Source organism: Humulus lupulus, chromosome 1 (assembly GCF_963169125.1).
Source record: "Humulus lupulus chromosome 1, drHumLupu1.1, whole genome shotgun sequence".
Classification (NCBI taxonomy): domain Eukaryota; kingdom Viridiplantae; phylum Streptophyta; class Magnoliopsida; order Rosales; family Cannabaceae; genus Humulus; species Humulus lupulus.
In genome coordinates, this window is record NC_084793.1 from 187,507,553 (window position 1) to 187,533,627 (window position 26,075).

At 36.2% G+C, this 26,075-nt stretch overlaps 1 protein-coding gene across 1 annotated transcript; it reads right to left on the reverse strand.

The window, feature by feature from the left end:
• Window positions 1-693: 693 nt before the first annotated feature.
• Window positions 694-18,480, reverse strand: LOC133801402 (leucine-rich repeat receptor protein kinase HPCA1-like). The gene is made up of 19 exons (XM_062239607.1): window positions 18,012-18,480; window positions 17,090-17,204; window positions 16,931-17,002; window positions 16,555-16,629; window positions 16,395-16,466; window positions 16,129-16,290; window positions 15,959-16,033; window positions 15,651-15,722; window positions 15,481-15,552; window positions 15,290-15,358; window positions 15,061-15,135; window positions 14,862-14,933; window positions 14,582-14,719; window positions 13,993-14,486; window positions 13,746-13,919; window positions 13,523-13,659; window positions 12,976-13,195; window positions 12,501-12,739; window positions 694-1,286 (listed from the first exon to the last, which is right to left on the reverse strand). The coding sequence occupies exons 1-19, from the start codon at window positions 18,091-18,093 to the stop codon at window positions 813-815; spliced, it is 2,889 nt and encodes a 962-aa protein (XP_062095591.1). The 5' UTR covers window positions 18,094-18,480; the 3' UTR covers window positions 694-812.
• Window positions 18,481-26,075: the final 7,595 nt, after the last annotated feature.

A 26,075-nucleotide genomic window follows, 5' to 3' on the forward strand; every position in this document is an offset into this window, starting at 1 on the left:
TTTACTAAGAAAAAACAAGTACTTCAATATTTAAAAAAAGTATTCTATGCATGATTAATATTCTAGGAATCTAAAAAGTAAAATAATAATAATAAATATATTTTCGAATTATTAAATAATGTAACAACATACTGCACTATGTTGTTGTAGAGAAATAACAACTTACCTCTGCTGGTTGTCAATGTTTTGAATAATTTAAACTTTTCTACAACAAACAATGCTAGTTGTTGTAAGACCTTGCACAACGTTTATTTTATCTTTCACAACATTAAAAGCACGTGGTCGTAAGCTCCATACTTTTAACAACATCGTGAAAGACACCGTACACCAATATGTTGTTAAAGGACTTTAACAACACATATTGACCGTTGTTAAAAATTAAATTATTTTGAATTGTAATATACAAAGTTTTGTGTAATAGCCTCATCCCAACAGCGTGTAGCAGTTGGGTGGCTGGGCTTGATAGATTGAAGAGAGAAAGAGAGAGAGTGTGTGTTCTCAAAGTTGTAAAAAAAATGGAGAGAAATGTGATTTTTGAAAATGAAACTAAATGAAATTGGAGTATTTAGATGTGCATCATAAACAGAGTTCATGTAAATTATTGTATCATGTTTCAATGGCTAGAAGTTAGATTTCTTGAGCTTCAGTTTATTTTAGCGATCCTTATTAATATTATGCATTAGGAACGATTAATTCTAACAACAACCATATGAAATAGAACACAAAGGTTATCTTTACATATACAAATAATATTTTTTTTAAAAAGGCCTGCCAATTTCAACAAACTTGGATATTTTGTGTTTGAAACAATGCTACAGAGGCTCAATCTTTGATGGCGGGAAGGTTCCGCTATGATCAAAGGCATCTTCGCCATAAGGATTGGAGGAGCTCATCTTACTAGAATACTCATAACTTGCAGATGTGGGTTCTGAATCAGCATTTGGGTTCAAACCAGCAAGCTTCATGATGGCTTCAATCTCTTTCACCACGTCACTCATTGTAGGCCTGTCTACTCCAGAATCTCCAACACACTCCAATGCCAGGTCCACATACTTGTCAAAACCAATCAATCTTGTTCCCAAACCCATGGTAGAGTCAATGAATGAGTGGAGGTTGTATAGATCTTTAGTTTTATCCATTGCCAGTCGAATTTCTCTGACGACGTATTTCCCTCGCTCTATAGGTTTTTTGGCAGTTATGAGTTCCAACATCAGTACTCCAAAACTATAAACATCACTCTTCTCAGTCAGCTGTTGTGTCATGTAATATTCAGGATCCAAGTAACCCTATGCCAATAAACAAACTCCACGATTAGAAAAAATAAATTATGTAATATTTGATATCTACAATAACCTCAACAACATTATAGTTCCATATCTAGAATACTGCATCTTTTAATAACAAAATGACATGGTTTTCAAGGTCTCGGGATATTGTGTCATCATTTTCTCAATAGATATTAAATTTGAAGTACTAATGAGTGCAACAACTTTTAGCTGGTTGATGAAAATTCCTCATTGTTATATTTATAAAAAGGAAGTTTTTTCAATGAATGAAGAAGCGGATGCAAAACAACAGTTGGCTGAATTTTTTAGCAAAAACTCTGTAGTGATGTGGTTCAAACACTTGACAAGTCAGCCTCATTTAAGATGATCTGTAAATATAATTGACAGCAGTTAAAAAAAAAAACATTCTTTGTATCTCACTGACTTATATATATAGATACACATTTCATTTTTAGGAGAAGTCAAGATTAGAAGAGATCTGTTCCAAGAAGTAGAGAGAAGAAGAGTTTAAGTTCTTGCAATCCTGATACTCAAGAACTCTTTTTGTTGTAAAGGATTTGTAGCTGCTGTCATTTTTGTAATCTCCTTTGATCAATAAAGATAGTACAAAGCCTATAAGGCTGTTCCCGTGGATGTAGACTCAGAAATGAGTTGAACTACGTATATCCCTGTGAAAAGCTAAGTTTTTATTACTTTGTTGTTGTTTGTTAAGATTCTGCCATTTTTAGCTGTGAAGTTTTTCTGTTTAGTTATTGTTCTTGTTTTGTGATAGATTGATCACAACAATTGGTATCAAGAGCTCAGGTCTGATTGTGGTTCAAGAACACTAGTGTTACATCAAGAAACTTCAAGAAAATGGCTTCAGCAAAGTTTGAGGTGGATAAGTTTACAGGGACAAATGACTTTAGCCTATGGAGGATTAAAATGAAGGCCTTACTAGTTCATCAAGGGGTTGCCGAGGCCATTGACAGCAAAGCTCTAATTGAGTTGGGTGATGATAAGAAGAAACAACAAGAGATTCAAACAAAGGCTCATAGTATAATTCTATTGAGTTTGGGAGATGAAGTTCTACGTGAAGTGTCGAATGAAGAGACAGCCATTGAGCTGTGGAATAAGTTGGCATCAATCTACTTGAAGAAATCATTGGCAAACAAACTGTACTTGAAGAAGAAGCTCTACACGTTAAAGATGGATGATGCAAAAGAGTTAAGAAAACATTTGGATGACTTCAATAAAATTGTTCTTGACTTGAACAATATTGGAGTTAAGATAGATGAAGAAGATCAAGCAATTCTCTTGCTGAGTTCCCTACCTAAAATGTATGAACATTTTGTTGATACAATCCTATATGGCAAAGATACTTTGACCATGTCCGAAGTAAAGGCAGCATTGAATTCAAAAGAGATTCAGAAGAAATCTAATGATAAAGTTGACTCAAGTGGTGAAGGGCTGTTTGCAAGAGGCAGAAGTGAGAAGAGAGACTCTAAGACTCACAAGAATCATCATGGCAGAGGAGGTCATAGATCAAGATCCAAGTCTAGAAATGCTACTGGAAAGAAGTGTTATTATTGCAAGAAGGAAGGTCATTTTAGAGATGAATGTTATGCATTAAAGGCCAAGCTAAACCGAGACAAGAAGCTTGATAAAGGAGAGGCAAGTGTTGCATCTGATGGATATGATTCAGCAGATGTTTTGGAAGTCTCAAGCACTGAATCAGGCCAAAAATGGATATTGGACTCGGGTTGCTCATTCCATATGTGTCCAAACAGAGAACTATTCAGTAGTTTTGAAGAAAAAGATGGAGGGACTGTGTTGCTTGGAGATAATAAAGCTTGTTCAGTACAAGGTTTAGGTTCTGTGGTGCTGAAACTACATGATGGAATTCAAAGAACTATACAGAATGTAAGGTACGTTCCTGAATTGAAAAGAAACTTGTTATCCATTGGAACTCTTGCTGCTAATGGCTGCTCTGTTAAAATTGATGAAAAATCATTAAAAGTAATTAAAGGCTCTCTAGTTGTAATGAAAGGAACTTTTAGAAATGGTCTTTATTTTCTAGTTGGAAAGACAGTAACTGGTGTTGTTTCAAATGTTTCATGTAATGCTGATGCAAACACAACCAAACTATGGCATCTTCAACTTGGCCATGTGAGTGAAAGAGGACTGTGTGAACCGGAAAAACAAGGCATTTTGAAAGGAAAACTCTCAGGAAATTTGGGTTTTTGCGAAGAATGTGTATATGGCAAGAGCTATAGAGTGAAGTTCAGCTCAGGAATTCACACAACAAAAGATCTACTTGGGTATATACATTCGGACCTATGGGGGGCTGCTAAAGTATCAACTATGGGTGGTGCAAATTATTTCATGAGCATCATTGATGACTACTCAAAGAAGGTCTGGATTTTCTTGTTGAAGACCAAAGATGAAGCTTTTGGTACCTTTGTCAAATGGAAGAAGCTGATTGAAAATCAAACAGGAAAGAAAATTAAGAAGCTTCGAACTGACAATGGCCTAGAATTTTGTTCAGCTGAGTTCAATGAATTCTGTAGTAGGGAAGGTATAGCAAGACATCTTACTGTTCGTGGTACACCCCAACAGAATGGGCTTGCTGAAAGAATGAATAGAACAATCCTTGAAAGAGTGAGATGCTTATTAAAAGGTGCTGGTTTAGGAAGAAAGTTTTGGGGTGAGGCAGCAACTACTGCTTGTTACTTGATCAATAAATGTCCTTCAGCTGCCATTGGCTTTATGACACCCCAAGAAAAATGGACAGGCTAAGCTCCAAGTTTTGATCTTCTAAAAGTGTTTGGTTGTTTGGCCTATGCACACATAAGACAAGATAAACTTGAACCCCGGGCAGTTAAGTGCATGTTTCTTGGGTATCCTGAAGGGGTTAAAGGTTACAGGTTATGGTGTTTAGAACCAGGCTTTAAGAAGTGCATAATCAGTAGAGATGTGGTGTTTAAAGAAGATGAAATGGCAATGAAGACAAATTCAGATACAAGAATCAGCAAGGGTGCAAGTAGTAATTAGATTGAGGTGGAAATCAACCAAAACAGAAGCAACTTGACTCAAAATCAGAAAGTTACAACTGGAAACAATAAAGATGATGATGAGAGGAGCCTAGAAGAATATCAACTAGCCAGGGACAGAACTAAAAGAGACATTAAAGCCCCTAAACGATTTGGTTTTGCAGATTTTACTGCTTTTGCATTGACAACAGCAAGTGAAATTGAGAATTCAGAACCGACAACCTACCAAGAGGCAATAAGCAGCAGGGAAAGTGCATCATGGATTCAGGCCATTCAGGAAGAAATGCAATCACTACAGAAGAACAAAACATGGATTCTTGTTGACAAACCAGCAGGTCAGAGATTGGTTGATTGCAAGTGGATTTTTAGAAAGAAGGAAGGTATTCCTAGAATTGAGAATACTCACTACAAAGCCAGACTTGTAGCAAAAGGATTCACTCAAAAAGAAGGAGTTGACTTCAATGAAATTTTCTCTCCAGTTGTAAAACAAGCTTCTATTAGAGTTATAATGTCAAAAGCAGCCAAACTCGATCTTGAGGTGGACCAAATGGATGTTAGGAGTGCTTTCCTTCATGGAAAACTTGATGAGGCAATCTATATGAAGCAGCCCGAAGGATTTGAGTGCAGTGACCAAAACAAGGTATGTCTCTTACAAAAATCTCTTTATGGACTAAGACAAGCACCTAGACAATGGAACTTAAGGTTTGATGAGTTTATGACAAAAATAGATTTTGTTAAAAGTTGCTATGATCCATGTGTATACTTTGGTAATCAAATCTATTTGTTGCTTTATGTTGATGACATCTTAATTGTTGGAAAGAACAAAGAAGACATAAACAAACTCAAGTATCAGCTGAGATCTGAGTTTGACATGAAAGATTTAGGTGCTGCTAAAAGAATTCTGGGCATTGACATTAGAAGAAAAAGACCAACTCTATTTTCTTGTCTCAAGGAAGATACTTGTAGAAGGTACTTGAAAAGTTTAGTATGGACAAAGCCAAACCAGTTAACACTCCATTGGCTGCACATTTTAAACTCACCAAAGATCAATCTCCCATAACAGAAGAAGAAAGGAGTTACATGGACACTGTCCCATATGCTAGTGGAGTTGGCAGCTTGATGTATGCCATGGTGTGCACCAGGCCAGATTTGGCCTATGCAATGAGCATAGTAAGTCGTTTTATTGCAGACCCCGGTGAGCAACATTGGAGTGCTCTTAAATGGATTCTAAGGTATATAAAAGGATCCCTAAATGTTGGACTAATCTTTAACTCAGAACCATTGTTTGAAAGTGAAGTAGTTGGGTATGTAGACTCAGATTATGCTGGCTGTATAGACACAAGAAGATCTCTAACTGGGTATGTATTTACAGTTCAAGGAGGGTGTGTTAGTTGGAAGGCTAACTTGCAGAAAGTAGTTGCTTTATCATCAACTGAAGCTGAATATATGGCAGCCACAGAAGCTATTAAAGAAGCAATATGGCTAAAGGGACTTACTAAAGAGTTGGGATTTAATTCAGAAAACATCACGGTTTACTGTGACAATCAGAGTGCTCTACACTTGATGAAGAATTCCATGTTCCATGAGAGATCCAAACATATTGATATTAAACTGCACTTTATTAGAGAGGTGATTGCTAACAGAGAAGTTCAAGTTAAGAAGATAAACACAGCTAATAATCCAGCTGATATGTTCACAAAAGGGGTCACTCAAGACAAGTTTAGGCACTGCCTGAACTTGTTCAATATAGGAGAATATGGTTAGACCTCTTGTGAGGTTTTGGAACAGCCTGTACTATCCTGAAGGAGACATTCAAGTGCTTTTGAACCAAGGTGGATTTGTAGTGATGTGGTTCAAACACTTGACAAGTCAGCCTCATTTAAGATGATCTGTAAATATAATTGACAGCAGTTAAAAAAAAAACATTCTTTGTATCTCACTGACTTATATATATAGATACACATTTCATTTTTAGGAGAAGTCAAGATTAGAAGAGATCTGTTCCAAGAAGTAGAGAGAAGAAGAGTTTAAGTTCTTGCAATCCTGATACTCAAGAACTCTTTTTGTTGTAAAGGATTTGTAGCTGCTGTCATTTTTGTAATCTCCTTTGATCAATAAAGATAGTACAAAGCCTATAAGGCTGTTCCCGTGGATGTAGACTCAGAAATGAGTTGAACTACATATATCCCTGTGAAAAGCTAAGTTTTTATTACTTTGTTGTTGTTTGTTAAGATTCTGCCATTTTTAGCTGTGAAGTTTTTCTGTTTAGTTATTGTTCTTGTTTTGTGATAGATTGATCACAACAAACTCCATTAAGAAAGTAGGCTTTTCAAGTTGTGTGTGTTATGTTTCTGAGGCAATGAGCTGCTAATAGAACAATGTTAGAGAATAGGATTTTTCTATCATACAGTAACACCAAGAATGAAATCCCTCAAAGAAAACCTATGTATTGTTGATGAAAAGTAGTACAATCTAGCCTTCGAGATGCTATTATCTCCAATTTACAGTCTTTCGAGAGGATTGCTCACTCCTAAGTCTAATTCTCTCTATTTTCCCAAAAAAATTCCCTCTAAATGAAATCCCTGCCTTATTTATAGGCTTTGGTTCCCTTTACAACCTAATGCCAGCTAGGATAAAATAGATCAAATACAATTAATACAACTCAGCTTTAAAATAGACAGCTAGACTAACTAATAAAAACAGAATAATACTAAATAAAACATAATAAACTGAATAAAACAAAATATAATTAGCACTAGAAAAACCTAAGTGTTTCGGGGTCTCCTAGTGTACACAACCTGGATGGGAGGCTTATCAATACACCCCCCCCCCCCCCTAAAAAAAAAAAAAAAAAAAAACCTTTACCTTGTCCTCAAGATGAAAAGAAGGAAATTGTTCAAGAATGGTGTTGTAGGGCTCCCAAGTTGCTTCATATTTAGGCAGAGCCTTCCACTTGATGAGTCCTTCAAAAGGATGGACAGCGTTGGCAACTGTAAAATGCATAGTAAGGACTGCTTCAAGCTCTATTTGAAGTTCAAGGTCCGCTATAAGTTGAGGCAAAATGGTGTGAGTGGCTGGTTCATCTCCTATTGCTCAACGAAGCTGGGACACATGAAAAACTGGGTGAATCCGAGCGTGATCAGGGAGCTAAAGCTTGTAAGCCACTGAACCTATGCGCTAAATAATAGGAAAAGGCTCATAATAACGGGCTGAAAGCTTCTCGTTGGAGCGCTTGGCTAGTGAACATTGTCGATATGGTCTGAGCTTGAGATAAACCTTGTCCCCAACTGAAAATTCCAGAGATTTTCGCTTGGTATCCGCTTGGAGTTTCATCTGGTGTTGGGCACGAAGAAGATGCATCCTTAGATTATCTAGGATAGCATCCCTAGAATCCAGAAATTCGTCTACTGAGGAGACCATTGCAGTCCCTTTCTTGTAGGGTAATAGAATAGGAGGGTCCCTCCCATACAGGGCTTTGAAGGGGGTGCTTTTGAGTGAAGAATGGCTTTGAAGGGGGTGCTTTTGAGTGAAGAATGGTAGGAAGTTTTGTAGGAGTATTCAGCCAATGCCAACCATTTTGACCACTATTTTGATTGCTGATATGAGAAGCATCATAGGTATGTTTCTAGACATCGATTGAGCACTTCAGATTGTTCATTTGTTTGTGGATGGTAGGTGATGCTCTTTTTTAATGTAGTGCCTTGTAACTTGAATAGATGACTCCAAAATAGACTTAGGAAAATCCTATCCCGATCTGAAAGTATTGACTAAGGAATGCTATGTAGCCTCACTATTTCTTTCATGAAGGAATCGGCTACTGTAGGGACTGAAAGGGGTGTTTAAGCCTTATAAAATGTGCATACTTCGTTAGCCTATCCACCACAACTAAGATATTTCCTACCCTTTATACTTTGGTAGTCCTTCAATAAAGTCTATGGTGACCTCATCCCAAACTTGTGTTGAAAGTGCTAAGGGCTGTAGCATGCCCACTGGGGATGTGGTGAGCAGCTTGTTGTGTTGACATGTGGTGCAACCTTGGACAAATTTGTATACATTGTCTCGGAGTCCCTCCCAAAAGAGTTCGGCAGCCACTCTTACAAGTCTTTAGCTCTCTCGAATGTCCACTAAAAGGAGTATTGTGGAATTCAGCCGGTATCTTGGGTATTAGAGTGGATTTTTTTGGAATAACCAAGTGAGTTTTGTAGTGAAGTAAGCCAGGTAAATGTGAAAATCATGGGGAGTCTTGTTGCCTGTTTTTTATGTCCTCCAACAGTTGCTTAAGTACTAAATCTGACTTTATTTCTTTGGCTAATTCTGGTCATAAATCTCATTCTGTCGTGACCATTGAGTCAAGAGAGGCCAAACCTAATTGTCTTGACAAGGCGTCAGCCACCCTGTTGTGGGCTCCTGGTTTATACTCAATCTGAAAGTCCATTCCCATGAGCTTTGACACCCAGTTTTGGTACTCTTAACCATTACTTGCTGTTCCAGTAAAAACCTAAGACTTTGTTGGTCAGTTCTGACTATAAACCTTCTCCCTAGAAAATAAGGTCGCCACTTAGCTACAACATAGACAATAGCCACTAATTCATTTTCATTAATTGATTTTCTTAGAGCTTGGACCCCTAAATCCTGGTTGTAATAAGCAATTAGTTTATGATTTTGTAGCAAAACAGCCCTCAATCTGCGGTCCAATGCATCTATTTCAATAAAAATAGTTGGGAAAAATCTGACAGAGCTAGAACTGGAACTTTAGTCATCGCCTCCTTAATTTGTTGAAAAGCATAATCTGCGGTTGTCCCCCATAAGAATTGGTCTTTCTTCAGCTGATTTGTTAGTGGTTGTGCGATGCGAGCATAATTAGCTACAAAATTTCTATAGTAGCCAATAAGGCCTAAGAAACCATTGGAGAGCCTTAATAGTCTTGGGCAGCGGCCATTCCATCACGGCTTTTATTTTTTCCGAGTCAGCTGCTACTCCTTGTTGAGAAATAATATGACCGAGATACGCCACTTGTGGCTGTCCAAAAGGGCATTTTTTTTTTTGTTGGCATAGAGATGGTGGTTTTGTAGTAGGTCAAAGACCTGAGATAAGTGTTGTTGATGGAATTCTTTGGTCTTGCTGTACACTAGAATATCATCAAAAAATACAACCACAAATTGGTGCAAATAAGGTTTGAAGACATCGTTCATTAGTGACTGGAAAGTGGCAAGAGCGTTGGTCAATCCGAATGGCATGACTAAAAATTTGTAGTGGGCATCATGTGTTCGGAATGCCATTTTGTGCACATCTTCCTGCCTTACTCAAATTTGATGATAATCTGATTTTAAATCCAATTTTGAAAATATTATAGCACCATTTAGTTCATCAAGTAACTCATCAATCACAGGGATTGGATAGTTATCTGGTATTGTGGCTCTATTTAGGGCGCAATTGTCAACACAAAATCTCCATGAGCCATCTTTCTTTTTAACAAAGAGGACTGGACTTGAGAAGGGGCTGGTACTTGGCTGTATTATTCCAGCTGTCAGCATTTCAGAGATTAATTTCTCTATCTCAGCTTTTTGTGCATGGGCGTATATGTAGGGCTGCACACTAATGGGGGCAGAACCTAATTGGAGGTTGATGGCATGCTTGTGTGTCCTCGACGGGGTAGGCCTCTAGGCATATCAAAAATAGCAACATATTTGTTAATAATAAATGCTAAAAAATCAGGTACCTCTACGGCTAAAAGGCCTTCACCCTTGCCAACAAAATTCAGTTCCAGTAAGACTCCTTGTTTTTCGGCTTGTAGGGTCTTCACCATACTCTTTAGGGACACCATGGAGCGGTCTAGAGATGGGTCTCCTTTGATTGTAACAGTCCTTTTGCCTAGCTGAAATTCCATAGTCTGTAATTTCCAATTGGTTTTAGTCAGCCCAAGTGTGGCCAGCCACTGTAACCCAAGGATTATGTTTGCACTCCCTGGTTGTATGGGTAAGAAGTCATCCCAAATGTCCACTCCTTGGAAATGTATGTTCAGATTATTACAAACTCGGCCACATTTTATTAAGTCTCCATTTCCCATTGTGACCCCGTACTCCTTAGTCTTGGTAACTAGTATATTCATTTTAGCTACCAATGCCTTGGAAATAAAATTGTGAGTATCCCCTGAGTCAATGAGGATTACCTCTATTGTAGAGCCTAATTCTCCTTTGAGTTTCATGGTTGAATTATTAGTCAATCCAGCCATAGATTGGAAGGATACTTCTACCTTGTCTTGTACTTCAGTTAACTCCAATTTTGCCTTGTTCTCGATGTCGTCATCAGAGTCTTGGTCTGAAATGGTGTCATCAATCACCTCGGGCACCATAATAACCTGCAACTCTTTCTTTTTGCAATGATGGCCTGGTGACCATTTTTCATCGCAGTGAAAACACAACCCCTTTTGACATTTATACTGAATTTCAGATTCAGTAAGTCGTCTAACTTCAGTGGTGGAAGTCGCCAAATGAGGGCGTGTTTCCGTTCTTTCTACCTTGGAAAATGACTCCGAAGTTGATGCCTTGTTTGTTGCTGAATAACCCTGCCTTTTAGCCCTATTCTTGTCTTCTATATCCTGAACTATGTCCATGGCTTCGTCCACATTTCTTGGCCTCAAAATTCGCAATTCTGCCCGTAAAGAAGGGAGTAACCCATTCAAGAAAGTGCTTAGTTGTACTGCTGGATCAACGTTCTTTAATGGTGCCAACAACCTGATGAATTTTTTCTTGTAATCTGAAACAGAACCCTCTTGTTTCACTGTCAAAAACTGATCATACAAAGAACCTTCTTGGGTATCTCTGAAATTTCAAAGTAATAGCCTTTTCAGTTCTTCCCAGCTATGTATATCACGCTTGTTGCTCTCATATTGGTTCCACAGGAGTGCATCGCCTAAGAATGAGATGAAAGCCGCCTCAATCTTCTCATCTTCGTCGTACCCATGGCAAGTAAAGAATCTTTCTGCTTGCATTATCCAGCCATCCGGGTTTTCTCCATCAAAAGTTGGCATCTTCAATTTTTTTAGTCAATTTTCATGGCGAAATTGAGCTTCTTGTTGTCTGTGATCCATGGATCCTCCATTTGAGTGTCGTGTGCCTCTAAAACCTGTCGTGGGGGATGTTCCAGTTGACCAACGCCTGAATCCAGTATGAAATTCACTCTGCTGGGGTGCGCTTTGTATCACTGCGTCCTTGTTCTTCCCCTTTTCCTGGCTGGCAGTAGCTCCATCGTCCTCCTTGGAATCTTGATGGTTTCTTGATCGTTCTTGGTTGTCCATGAAAGCTCTAAACTATTGCAGCAATTGTTCTTGGAACTCCCTCTGTGACTGTTGAATGCGCGCGCCATTTCCTCCATTGAGTGCTTGAATTCTGAGAACTCAGTCTTCATATCTTCCTCAAACCCAGCACTGGAATCACCCTTCTCTGTAGTCTTCTTTGGTCTCATGTCCGCAGCTCACCGCACCAAATTGATAGAACAATCTTAGAGAATATGATTTTTCTATCAGATAGTAACACTAAGAATGAAATCCCTCAAAGAAAACCTCTGTATTATTGATGAAAAAGTAGTACAATCTAGCCTTTAAGATGCTAGTATCTTCAATTTACAGCCTTTCGAGAGGACTGCTCTCTCCTAAGTCTAATTCTCTCTATTTTCCCAAAAACTCCCCTCTAAATGAAACCGCTGCCTTATTTATAGGTTGTGGTTCCCTTTTCAACCTAATGTCAGCTAGGATAATATAGATCAAATACAATTAATACAACTCGGCATTAAAATAGACAGCTAGATTAACTAATAAAAACAGAATAATACTAAATAAAACATAATAAACTGAATAAAACAAAATATAATTAGCACCAGAAAAACCTAAGTGTTTCGAGGTCTCCTAGTGTACACAGATGGGAGGCTTATCAGCTGCGTGTCCAAAGTTTTCATCTAAATTTCTCAATTAATTTTCTATCAGAATCATCATCTAGGATTTTCATGGTCAAATACTTCTGAACTATGAATACTAATTTCTATATGCTTTATCAAAAAAATGAAGGTACATAAATAGTTTAAAAGAACAGATTTTGGCTGTCTAAACTGATAACAAAGATTTTCATTCTGTATAAATAAGAATGCACCAACTGATGCCAGGAGCTTTGAGGGGTATAAAACTCACCATTGTTCCTTTGACTTGAGTAGTTACATGATCCTTATCACCATCCTTCATCATAAGCTTGGAGAGACCAAAATCAGCAACTTTTGCATTTAAGCGATCGTCCAAAAGGACATTGGTTGATTTAATATCTCTATGTATTATTGTAGGATTGGCAAGTTCATGAAGATAGGAAAGGCCTCTTGCAGTACCAAGAGCTACTCGGAGTCTTTTCATCCAATCCAATCTAATCCCAGACTTACCTGCATATAACAAGCATGTCTATTAAGAGTTATCACAAAAAAATGAGCGATTGAACTATCTTGTGAAAAATACATTTCTGGAGAACATATAATTTTTTAACATGTGTAGTGTAGAGCTCTTAACTATGTATGGAAAGATCTCAATTATTCATAAATAGATTAAATATGCACTTAAGGTGTCAAAATGTACAAGATGGTTTAGAACACAAGGATGGTGAAGAATTAGATGGAAATACCTGTGAGACTATCCTTTAAAGAACCATTTGGTATATACTCATAGACCAATATTTGTTCACCTTGCTCAAAACAAAATCCAACAAGGGTGACAAGATTCTTGTGATGAACCCTTGAAAGAAGTTCGATCTCAGTTTTGAACTCAACTCCACCCTGCATTGATTCTTTTAGAGATCTTTTGATGGCAACCAATTCTCCGGTGGGAAGAGTTCCACGGTAAACCTTTGAAACGTTACCACTTGGTTACTATATAGTGCCCAAAGTAAATTGGCAAAGTTTTTCTGGATGTAGATAATTTTAAGAGCAGATATGGAAATATTTAAGAAAAGAAATAAAAATGAAAATGAGGAAGACAACACAAATGCATACCATAAACAAGACACTAGAGTTCCAAAAAAAGAATAGCATTTCAAACAGATGAGTAGTCAATATTAAAAAATCAATTTGGGTTAAGAGTTAATTCACCAATTGAAATGATATGGTATATAATCATAGTTTGGATTTTGGAACTAACAATTATATACACAGAGAAGATAATGAAAAACCAACCTTCCCATAACCCCCAGATCCAACATCATTTGCAGCTGAAAAATTGTTGGTGTATTTCTTGAGCTCTTCAAAAGAGAACCACCTTGCCCCTTTTAACTGTGGAACTGCTCCACTACTTGAATTTGTATCCCAGCTCCCTGTATTAAAATAAACTAAAATTCTTACAATGTTCTGAGAAAGTGTTGTTTTAGTTCTGGCAGAGAAAGACAAGAAGATGCTTTACCAAAAGGGCGGCTCAGCTCAGTAGCTTTTTCTGCTCTCTTCTTCTGGTGGAAAGCATACAGCCCTGCAAGAAGTAATAACACCACAACAGCCAAACCACCAACCACTCCTCCAATGATGATGCTAATACTTGTCTTGGATGACTTGTTTGAGTCTGAAGGAACTTCTATTGAGTCTGTACATGAAGAGTTATAAGAAGTTGATAGATAAACTGAAACAGATCGCTTTAGTCATGTTTAAAGAATCACCTGCATAGCTTTCATACTGGTCAGCAATAAAAAAGAAGGGACCAAAAGTTTTTGGGGTCTTGTATGTTTGGTTGCTAAGAGCAAAACCCATATCTGAAATTTCTTTTCTATCAAAACTATCATGGCCAGATGGGAATATTTCTAGCTTTATATTTAGATATTCAGAGGAAACCTCGTTGGGATTACTCAAAGCAATAGAATCAACTTTAACTTTAAATTTCTCGAAAAAGGACGTGAGAGAATTCTCGAGTATTTGGTAGTAAGTTTCGTTTTCCAAGTCTGAGAAGGAAGGAGCTCGGAAGTTTAATGTTCCTGTGTATGGATAAGCACATAGGCAGTTGGGGCTGGAAATCTTATCTGAACTGCAAGGAGTACGAATACAATTGTTTTTTTCAGGTGTAACATATGAGCTATTACTAGAGTGGGAAACTGAGTTACTACAGTAATTCGCTTTGGTTTCTGTTGTTTCCAGACAAATCAGGTTATCCAAAAGTCTGCAGGGGAAAGATAAGAAAGAAAAGAACATTTAGGCCTTACTGTAATCACCTAAAACTGAAAAAGAAGAAATGTATTGGAGGATGTTGTTTACATAATATCAATGCCCTGCACTTCATCACTATTGGCAAATTTGGTAATTTGATTGTTCTTCAAATCAACGAGGTTCAGATGGGAGCTATAGGATGTTCCAATATCCAACGTACCGTTGAGTTTGTTCTTCCTTAGAACCCTGCAATCGATGTGAAAAGTAATCACTTGGAAGAATATATGAACTATAACCCTCTCAAATTTAAAGAAACCTCTATATGTTCTCAACATCTGTTACTCTGAAAACTGTAGTAGGTCAGATCAACTTATGATTATCAACTCACACAGTCTCTAGATTTGGAAGACTGAATAGGTCAACCGGAATCGGTCCTTGAAGATTTGTGTCCTCCATTATTCTGTCACGCAAGTTTAAAAAGTTAAATGAGTAATCTTGGACATGCCACTGCATATTCAACACAATGGGCTGGAAATAAAGACAAACATATGCACTGGGCAGAAGAATAAGGGAGGAGAGAGACATACAATGTTGTCAAAGACTGTAAGGTTGAAATCCATGAAGGAAAATCGGAAGTGTCAAAACTATTGTTGCTCAAATCTCTGCAGTAATGTTGAGAAGTCATTGTTATCAAAATCATTATGATATGATTACTGAAAAATGATTTTTGGAAGGAAAAAAATTATATCAAGTGCTCAATTTGAACAACAATGGTCTATAAATGCTTTACTTGATATTGGAGGTTCTTGAACTTACAGGAAATGCAGGCCATTCATGCCGGTAAGGTTAGGAAGAGGGCCACTCAGCTTGTTATCGGACAAGATCCTATTAAAAGGTCACAAGAACATGATCTATCAAAAATATATAGCAAGATTTTCAAGCCATAAGATAACAACTCTGTGTACAAGTTCAAAGCAAAAATGAAAAAGACTAGTTTTTCTGCTTACAACTCAGTAACATTTGTAAGATCATTGAGGTTTGTGGGTACATCGTCACTCAATTCATTCCCATCAAGGCGGCTGCAGGTTAGACAAGAAAATTTTATATGATAGTGTTAGGCATTGTAAACATTCAAACAAGTTCACGTATGGACTAAATATATGAGGTTGGTACTTACACCACTTCTAAACTCTTAACAAGTCCAAGGCTCAAAGGAATGCTCCCAGTCAATTGGTTACTATCGAAAAGCCTGCAAGTTAAATGAGAACAGTATATTAATGACTACACTGTTGTACTTCATTTGGCTATCTTTAAAAAAATAAACAAATGCATAGTCACTTTTCCGATGACCCCATGGAGAAAAATTTCCAAGTACTCAACACATTTCCGTACTAAAATGCAATTTGATCAAAGCAACTGCCAGAAAATTAATGTTTAACACAGAAGAATGTGTTTTCATAGAACTGATTTTATTGTCAAACTTACACATGTATCAAAGTCATATTTGAGCTGAAAAGCGTTTCTGGAATTGAGCCTTCGAGCTTATTCTTTCCAAAATGGCTGTTGAAAACAGATCAGATTATTGAAAGAAGAGATATATCAATGTAAGAAAAGTAGTTAACTTATACGGTGATGACAAAGCCGAATTTACGTACAAGTGCTTGCAATGAAGTAACATGTCAAGACCAGGTGTGTTCCCACGAGAGACTGGGATAGTTCCCTCTATTTGGTTGTCTGCTAGATCTAGCCAATAAAGTTTGGATAGATTACCAATGGATGGTGGAATCAGACCAGTGAAACGATTAGAGTTCAGAGATCTACATTTAATGTCATGAGTTAGAACCAAGGAGGACAATTTTTTATACTTTTTTAAAGGAATACTGAAAGCTTAGTCTTATATATGAAACTGCAATATCCTTACATAAAGACCAGCTCCTTTAGAGATCCTATTGTGCCAGGAATTTGACCAGAGAAGGCACAACCAACCAAGATTCTTGCAACCATAAAACAATAAAAATAAAAAAAATTACTAGCAGGATCTCAAAATGAAATTTCCATTAAACAATTCAACATCTCCTTACAAATTATTAAGTTTTTGAAGATTCCCTATTGACTGTGGGAGTGGTCCTGTCAGTTTCTTGTTGTAAGACAAATCCCTGTATGGGAAAAAAAAACAATCAGGAATACAACATGAAAATTTAGTTGCCAATTAATAATAAGGGTGTTTTAGAAATCTAGTTATACATATTTTTGTGATAATAATTAACTAAAATGACTATTTTGTAAGAAGTCACTATTAGTGCCTCCTAACATTAAGAGTGGTGAATGTCAGAATGTGTTAGCAATTAGCTACATATTGTTGGCAGAAGGGAGAAAGGAAGCCACTGATTGATAGTTCATATTTATAAGATATTGATAAAAGGCCAATAATTAAGCAAAGTGCAATAGAAGACCTACAGAGTCTGTAGTTCAGATAACTGTTCGATATCTCCAGACAGCTGACCTTCTAACCCCATGCTTGATAACGTTCTGGAAAAATTAGCACTTTACATATCAGGACGCAGTGAATTTGGTAGAAATAAGCAGAAGTTATTTAATTATGAAAGGTTTTCTTACATGGATGTAACACGATTATCGCTGCAGTCAATGCCATCCCAATTGGCTTCACAAGGATCCGCACCAACCCAATTAGGAGGTTTGTTCTTCCAATCAAGAGACTTTAAACCAAGAACTACGCAAGGAGTCAAAAAAATATAAGAAATAAGGAGAGAGAGATGCATTCTCAATAGGATGTATCCAACAAATTACAACCAAATCTGAAGTTTTCAGAAGGAAGAGCAAAACATATTAGTAGAAGAAATGACCATACAAATAACAAAACTCTAAAACCATGTAAAGTTTCTGATAGTCCTCAAAGCTCATGATGATAAGAAATTGAAGCAATATGAGTCAAACATAAACAGCCCAGAATTTAATGGTGAACCAACTATAGTTTCAGTGAAAGAAATGATAGAAGAAAAGAGAGCCTCATAAGACACAAACTTAATCTCAATAGGACCAAAAATTCTTTGTAAAAAGAGTATGTTCAAGATATATGAGAGAGGTTCTGTTGTCAGATTCTTGTTAATGCTATCATAAATGCTTTATTTGGCAGAGGAATCTTCAGCTTGCTATAGTTAAATTACTTGTTCAAGCACCAATCCTAACTTTTCTCATAAAGAATTTGGAAAATCAACACTAACATAGCACTGCACTAATGTTTTTTCCCTTTTGAATTTCAATAGACAAGAATCAGAACTATTGCTCAGCTAGACAATGAAACACCAGGAAAGAAAGTCTGTAGAATATTTTCTTTTTCATGCTCTTTCATATACTCAAAAAAGAAAAAGAAAAAAAAAAACAACGGCACACAACACCAGTGTGGTTCATCTCAAGTACCAAGTATTACAGGTATGTAAGATGCATTTTTTTCTTTTATAAATGAATCATTGTTAGATCATTAGATGACACTTCAGTACAACCCCATAAATGAACTTACAGTCTTGATTGTTTGAATATACGGCGACCCATGTTTGGGATATTGCAACAAGCAGAAAAACCTGTAGTTTTTGTTCCATCATTCATACAACCAGAACTTCAAAAGTATTTACACCTCTTTTTGGATCACTATGAAACGGGGAAGAAAATCTCCTGCTGAGTTTCTGCCAGAATCTATCTGACTTCTTGGAATGAAGTAAACAACACAAAAAACATAGTCCTAAACCAAAAGCTCTATTGGCACAATTAAGTCTTGACGTTCAAGTTTTCCTAACACATTTCTGATTTTAGACTGTTTCTATACATAGTCAATGGCCAAAATTAAACAAACCTTGAAAGTGGATTATGTTTTCGCAAGAAAAGAAATTAACAATACAGGCTGCCGTGTTTGAATACTTCCACATAAGGAATTAAAGACTGATAATGTTCAAAGCTGTGGCTGTTGGTTAAAAAACAAATGGTACAGCAGTATAATTTTGTATTTTTTATGGACTGAATGTAGTTTTTCCTGTCAAATCATTTTCAATGAAACAACATATTTGAAAGAGGGTTTGCCTTGTGAATTGGTAAACCATTAAAATGCTTCAGCAGTCTATTTTCACTATTGTTTATTTTTCTCTCACTTCTTTTCTTCTCACCAAGTTGACCTTTAAGTGAGAGGGAGAGAGAGAGAGAGAACCAGTCAATGCTCATCCGTCCTTCCCAAACAAAAGATTAGATTATGGACCCCAGCGGCAAGTGTTATCGAAATATGGTTGAATTTTTCTCCTTTTGCATCCATCTATAATAGCAAGTAAAATCAAATTGTTTATTTTTAATCAATTTATTAAATAAATAACAAATAAGTGTATTGGATTTTAATTAATTGCTTAAAGGCCAACTAAACTCGAGATATGTGTGTTTTCCTTTGTAAAGTCATTGAATGGTGTAGACTAGTGAAATAATTTAGGTTCTTAAACTTGGACGAGCCATTCCTCTCCAAAAAAAAATACAATAATAGTAATGAAAAAAATCTTGGACGTGCCATGTTTTATTTGAGAAGGTAGTTGAGGTGTCTTGAAGTAGGGCACCAAGTGACAGTATGAGAGACCAAGACATAATTTGAAAACGATTAACTTTAAGAGGGGTGGTTTGCTATTATTATTGCTACTTGTGACGTTACATGCCAACTCATCCACGATTCTCATACTTTGGTTTTTCATATATATGCTTTTGCAAAATAGTTTGGTAATAAATACAAAGGGAAATTAGGCATTATGGGGGTACTAAATCAAAAATATCTCATGTTATATTCACATGATCATTTTATGACATTATTCTCCTTGTTTCCAAAAATGCCCCTAACATATGTTGCCCTTCAGTACTATTCTCTCTTTCGGACATTCCCTCCTCCCTCTTCTCCTCATTCTATCGCCATGGTTGATGCACCTCCATCACCACCTACCCACCTCCATTTTTTTCTTAGTTTTCCCCTCTCTCTTTCTCTCTTTCCCCCTCCATTTCCCTTCTCTTCTTCCCCCTCCATTTCTTTTCACTTGACTTATCCATGGAGATAAAAAAAAAAAAATCATGATAATTTTTTATGATTTAGAACTTAAACTCACTAAAAGTTCAATTAAGACACTAATCTATGCATTCTGAATAGATCTAAGCATGATTTTTTTTCTTGCAATTTTTTTCAGTTTTTCGCGATTATTTTAGATCTGAAATGTTAAAATTTGCAGAAAATTCGATGCACCAAGATACAGTTCGATACCCAGCTTGATGGGCCCTTAAAAATCATGGTTTTCATGAAGAAAAAAAATTGATTTACATCGATGCACCTCGATGAAACTCTGTGCCATTCATTGAAAATGCAGCTTTTCACTTGAGTGTCCATTTGATGTGATTGTGTTTTATGAATCTGGGTATTTTTATCGATATCTACACGTTTGAGATGTGTACATACACATTTGGGAAGTTTAAAGGTTGAAAACACCCTAAAATTCAAAGAAACTGGGTATCTTTTCTACCTTTAAACTTCCCAAATATGCATTTACACATCTCAAACATATAGATCTTAAAAAAATACCCAAATTAAAAAAATGACCTCAAACGGACACCCGAGTAAAAAGTTATGCACTTTCAATTAATCGTATCGAGTTTCGTCGAGGGACATCGAGGTGCATCGAGATCCAACTCAATGGGGCCTTAAAATCATGATTTTCATTATAAAACTTGATCCACTTCGATACACATCGATGCCTAGCTCGATGGGCCATTAAAAATCATGATTTTCATTCAAAAATCAATTTACCTCGATGCCCCTTGATGAAACTCGATGCAATTCATTGAAAATGCATAATTTTTCACTCGGGTGTCTGTTTGAGGTCATTTTTTTTAATTTGGGTATTTTTTTTTAGATATACATGTTTGAGATGTGTACATACACATTTGGGAAGTTTAAAAGAAACCCAACTTCAAAAGAATTGGGGTATTGCTTTGAACTTTGGCGTGTTTTCAACATTTTTAACTCCTCAAATGTGTATGTACACATCTCAAACGTGTAGATCTCTTAAAAGTACCCAAATTAAAAAAAACACATCAAACAAACACTCGAGTGAAAAGTTATGCATTTTCAATGAATGGCATCGACGTGAATTGATTTTTTCATGAAACCATGATTTTTAAGGGCCCATTGAGCTGAGAATTGAGGTGTATCGAGTTGCATCGAATTTTCTGCAAATTTTAACATTTCAGATTTTTAAAAATCGCGAAAAAACTAAAGAAAAAAATTGCAAGAAAACCAAAAAACCATGCCGAGATCTGTTCGAAATGCATAGATTAGTGTCTCAATTGAACTTTTAGTGCGTTTAAGTTCTAAATTATCATAAACTATTAGTCTCCATGGATAACATAAGACAGAAAAGAAATTGTGGAAAAATAAGAGTTGTGATTTATTCATAGAGTATAAGGCTTTTAAATAGGCAATGTACAGATGGATACAAATCTAGTAATAAATACCAAATATTCTAGTGTAAACACAATATCTTAGGTAGATCAATTAACCTAAAGACTAAATAATCTAAATATAGTAAATACACAATTTACATAGCTATTACCCAATTTATACAGCTCGGTTTCCATATTGGAATGATACCGAGTTAAATGTCATTTATACAATATTTTCTACACCGTGCCTCAAGTTGTTGCATAAAGATTCCACATGCCCAGCTTGCAAATTAACTCATTAAAAATTTCTCTTGGTAATCATTTGGTTAATATAACAGCCCGTTGGTACTTGCTTGGAATATACACAACACATAGCTATTTTCCATCAATCTTTTATTTAATAAAGTGTCTGTCTACTTCAATGGTTCGGTCGTGTCGTGTTTAACTAGATTATGAGCAATATTGATTGTTGACTTGCTATCACAGTACAACTTTAAAGTCTCAGTTCATTAAAGCTTTAATTCTTGAAATATTCATTTGATCCATAATAGTTCACTTACTCCTTGAGCAAGAACCCTCGATTTTGCTTTAGCACTACTTCGAGCTACCACATGTTGTTTTTTTTCTCTTCCATGTAACTAAGTTTCCCCATATTTTGGTGTAATATTCAGTTGTTGACCTTCTATCTTCAACTGAACCTGCCAAATCTGCATCTGTAAAAGCCTGAACCCCTCTTCCTTCATTCTTTTCAAATAGTAATCCATTTCCAAGTGTTCCTTTAAGATAGCGTAATATTATATGCATAGCCTCCAAGTGTTATTCTAATGGATTATGCATGTATTGACTAACCAGGCTCACAACAAAAGCAATATCAGGCCTTGTGTGGGATAAGTAGATCAACTTTTCTACTAATCGTTGATATATTCCTTTGTCAATTATCTTTTCTTTGATTAATTGCTTATATTTTCCCTTTGGTTCGACTGGGGTTGCTACAGGTTTGCATCCACTCATTATGGTTTCCTTGAGCAAATTGAGAACATATTTTCTTTGAGATACAACAATTCTTTTCTTCATTCTTACAACCTCCATACCTAGAAAATACTTCATTGGTCCAAGATCCTTTATTTCGAATTCTTGGGCTAGCAAACTTTTGAGTCTTTCTTGCTCTCTAAGATTATTACCTGTCAATATCTTGTCATTAACATAGACAATAAAGATAGTTATCTTACCCTCTTGTGAATGCTTAAAGAACAAGGTATGATCTAATTAAGCCTGTTTGTACCCATACTTTTTTACCACCTGATTAAATCTTTCAAACCATGGTCGTGGAGATTGTTTTAAGCCATAAATAGATTTTTTTTAGGTGGAAAACCCTCACTTTTCCATATGTTTGCGAACCCCTAAAGGAATCTTCATGTAGACTTCTTCTTCCAAGTGTCCATTAAGGAAGGCATTTTTTATGTCTAGTTGTTGAAGTGGCCAATCAAGATCTTCAGTTGATAACTCTTGAATAAAGATATATTTTTATATTTTTAAGCTTATAAATGTAGAATTAGGAAGAGTGATGTTTGCTTATTGTTTTTATTTTTAGTTAATTTCTTTTCTATTGTGTTGTTGGTTAGTTTAGTGTGTCTTTGTAGTTGTTGAAAGCTAATGGTAGCGTTGATAAATATATGTGTTCAATAGAAAATGGAATTGAAAGTTATCTAAATTGTATTTTGAATGCTAAAATTCCAAGTTTGATGTAGCAAAGCAAATTATGTTGTAGCATTTTGTGCATGGTGTATTTGAAGATTTACATGTGCATGATAAGGAATCCATTTGGCATTTCATTAATTGAGTTGGATAAGAGTGCTGAGGTGGCAAAGCCAAAGGGAGTAATCAGCTTGTGAAGTATTTACAAAGGTTTAGAAAAAAGGGCTCACGTAGGATGATTAGGAGGGTCAATTTGGTCTTTTGGCATCTATTTTGGGTATAACCCAGAATCAACAAAAGAAAGGCCAACTGCCTATTGAAAGAATTCTGCCATTTTGAGAAAGAAGAACACAGTACAGAAGGAAAAAGAGAAAAGAAGAAGAGAAAGAAGATAAGCACATTCGTTCATCATCAATTAACTTGTCTCCTCTTCTTTATTGTTCATCTTTGTCCTATATCTTCTAGTATTTTGTTATTTTACTACTCATGGGTAAATTTGAATTTGGATTAGTGTTCCTTAATTTAGCCATGAACTAACTATTTTGAGGCTTGAATTATTAATGAACCCTATGTCCTAGTGTATTCATTTCTTGCACTTTATTTTATAAATTCTCTCATTTTTCATTCAAGTATGCATAATGTTAAATTCTTGTTGTTGTTTGGCCATCAATGGCAAGATGATGAGTTATGTTTGATGCTTGAAAGGTTGAATATAATGGATGAACTTGAATGACACAAGCATAATATTTGTTAGGTTGTGTTTAGTGAATAGCATTGGGATGTGTTATTTTCCTTGTGTGACTATTGAGAATTGAAGCTTGAAAATGTAGGGATGTGAATAGCATAAGGTGCAAAAGTCTCATTGTAGTCCACTCCGTATGTTTGTATGAACCCATTTGCAACTAGTCTCGCTTTGTACCAATTTATGGTTCCATTGGCTTTATGTTAATTCGCAAAAACCCACTTACATCCTACCACGTGTTTAGCTTCAGGTTGATTAACTATTTTCCACGTAGTGTTGTTTTAGAGTGCCCCAGTTTCCTCATAGACTGATTTCTTCCATTTTTTTCTTGAGAGAGCTTCGGTTATATCTTTGGGAACCACTGCTTGCTCAACTTCTGCTAGAGATGCTTTGTATTTTGGAGTGAGACTACTACAACACATGTATATGGACATTGGATGTAAGGTGCAACTTCGAACTCCCTTTCTTTTGGCAATTTGTAACTCAGCCTTAAGTTCCTTTATACTGAGAGATTCAATGTTAAGAATTTCATTAGGTAATATAGGATTGATAGAAGGGTTACTTACATTAGGAGTAGTCCAAGAGTCAGACTCATGAGGTAGGCACAATAGTTGACTTTATTACTTGGTGGTTCCTGTTTCTCCGAGAGTAAACTATCAATTATTTAGTTGTAGGCTGAGATCGTGGCTACTGAGAGGGTTGTTGATCAAATGAGGGATGAATTTTAATATCAAGATCTGGTATATCCTTGGTAGACAAGTATCCCAACCAGAAACTTCACTCACTGTCCCACCCTAAAGTGAATTGGTGGGATAAAAAGATTGTTCTTCATTGAAGGTGACATCGTATGAGACATACATGTGGCAAGTGGATGGGTGATAGAATTTATACCCCTTGTTGGTAGAAGAGTAGCCCAAAAAAACACACTTAAGAGCATGATGATCAAATTTTGAGCGGTTTGGACCTAGAACATGAACATTAGATACATAGCTAAATGTTTTTAAGGGAAGATTAGAAACAAGATGCGTATGCGGATAGGTTCTAGAAGAGTAGAGATAGGAGTATTATATTTTAACACTCGAGAGGGCATATGATTTATGAGGTAGACAGTGGTAAGGATAGCTTCACCCCAAAACATTTTAGGCATAGAAGTGGTAAACATGAGTGCTCTACCAATCTCCAATAAATGTCTATTTTGCGCTCAGCAATCCCATTTTGTTGGGGTGTGCATGTACATGAACTTTTATGAAGAATACCATGAGATAGAAAATAATCACTTAAGATAGAATTAAAGTATTTAGTTCTTATATATGTATGTAATACTTGCATATTAGCATTGAATTGATTTTTGAGCATGGAATGGAAATTTTTAAATGTCATGGCATCATAAGATTTATTTTTGAGAAGATATACCCAACTAACCCTTGTGAACTAACCCTTGTGTGATCATCAATAAAGGTGATAAACCAACATGTATTCTTAGTGTTTTTTATTTTAGATGGTCCCCATAAATCACTATGAATAAGGGTAAAAGGTTGAGATGATTTGTATGGAATAGAATGAAAAACAGCACGAGTATGTTTTGCAAACTGACAAACTTCAATTTTAAATAAGCTCAAGTGTTTATTTTGAAATAACATAGGAAAAAAATATTTTAAATAAGAAACACTAGGGTGGCCTAGCCCATAATGCAACCGCATGATATCATTGTCACCAGAAGCAATACAACCAGAAACAAGAGTTTTATTCACTTTAGCATAATAGATAGCAAAACAGATTAATGTAATACAACCCACTACATGCCTTCGCACTCCCAATCTTCCCTAAGGACATGTCCTGAAATGTACAACATATTGGTGAGAAAGAGGCAAAACAATTCTGATCTTTAGTGAGTTTGCTAACAAAAAGTAGATTACAAGAGAGTTTTGGGACATGGAGAACATTATTAAGGGTTATTGAAGTAGACAAATAGATAGACCCTTTACTAGCCACTTAAGAGAGAGAACCATAAGCTATTTTAATTTTTTTGGGTACCTGAATAAGGAGTGTAGGAGGTAAACTAGTGGAACTGACCAGTCATGTGATCTGAGGCATCTGAATCCACAATCCAAGCAGAGGTTTGAGTAGTGAAGGCAGCGGAGTTACCTTATTTTTCAGAGGTGGAAGGATCGAATGCAATTGGTGGAGTAGTGGAAGTATTGAGCAGCTAATGGAGTTAGGTTATTTGAGCTGCAGTAAAAGGGAAAGGTTTGACTGAAGCACCAACAACAGTAAGAGCCTGACCTCCAGAAGGGACCTTATTAGATGAGTGATGTTTCCAATCAGCGAGCTTACCATGGATATGCCAACAGATTTCCTTAGTGTGACCAACCTTGTTGCAGGGAGTCCACCAAGGACGTTTGTTTAACGCCCAAAATGTGCATCCACTAAGCAATGGTTGTAGTATAGATCGGGCGATTGATTCCATAAGGAGGAAAATAAATAAAGTTAAGAGATAAATAATATGAGGAAAATAGAACAATTGATATTTTTGTGTTTTTGAGATTTAAAGATTAGAAATAAAGATAGACTAAAGTGTGATGTAACAAAAGGTAACAAGTAGGAAGGATCAAGAGTCACCAATATGCATACTTATTTATTTGGATCTTTGATTCACAAAAATTACACAAATAAATAGTTTGTTTGGGTTTTAGGCCC

Bases quoted from the DNA above. Each gene is read 5' to 3' on its own strand.
- LOC133801402 (XM_062239607.1), bottom strand. From the start codon at position 18,093: ATGATGGAACAAAAACTACAGGTTTTTCTGCTTGTTGCAATATCCCAA. The intron at 16,467-16,554 runs GTAAGGAGATGT...TATGGTTGCAAG, and splicing joins CTTCAAAAACTTAATAATTT to AATCTTGGTTGGTTGTGCCT. The intron at 16,291-16,394 runs GTAAGGATATTG...CATTAAATGTAG, and splicing joins CTAAAGGAGCTGGTCTTTAT to ATCTCTGAACTCTAATCGTT.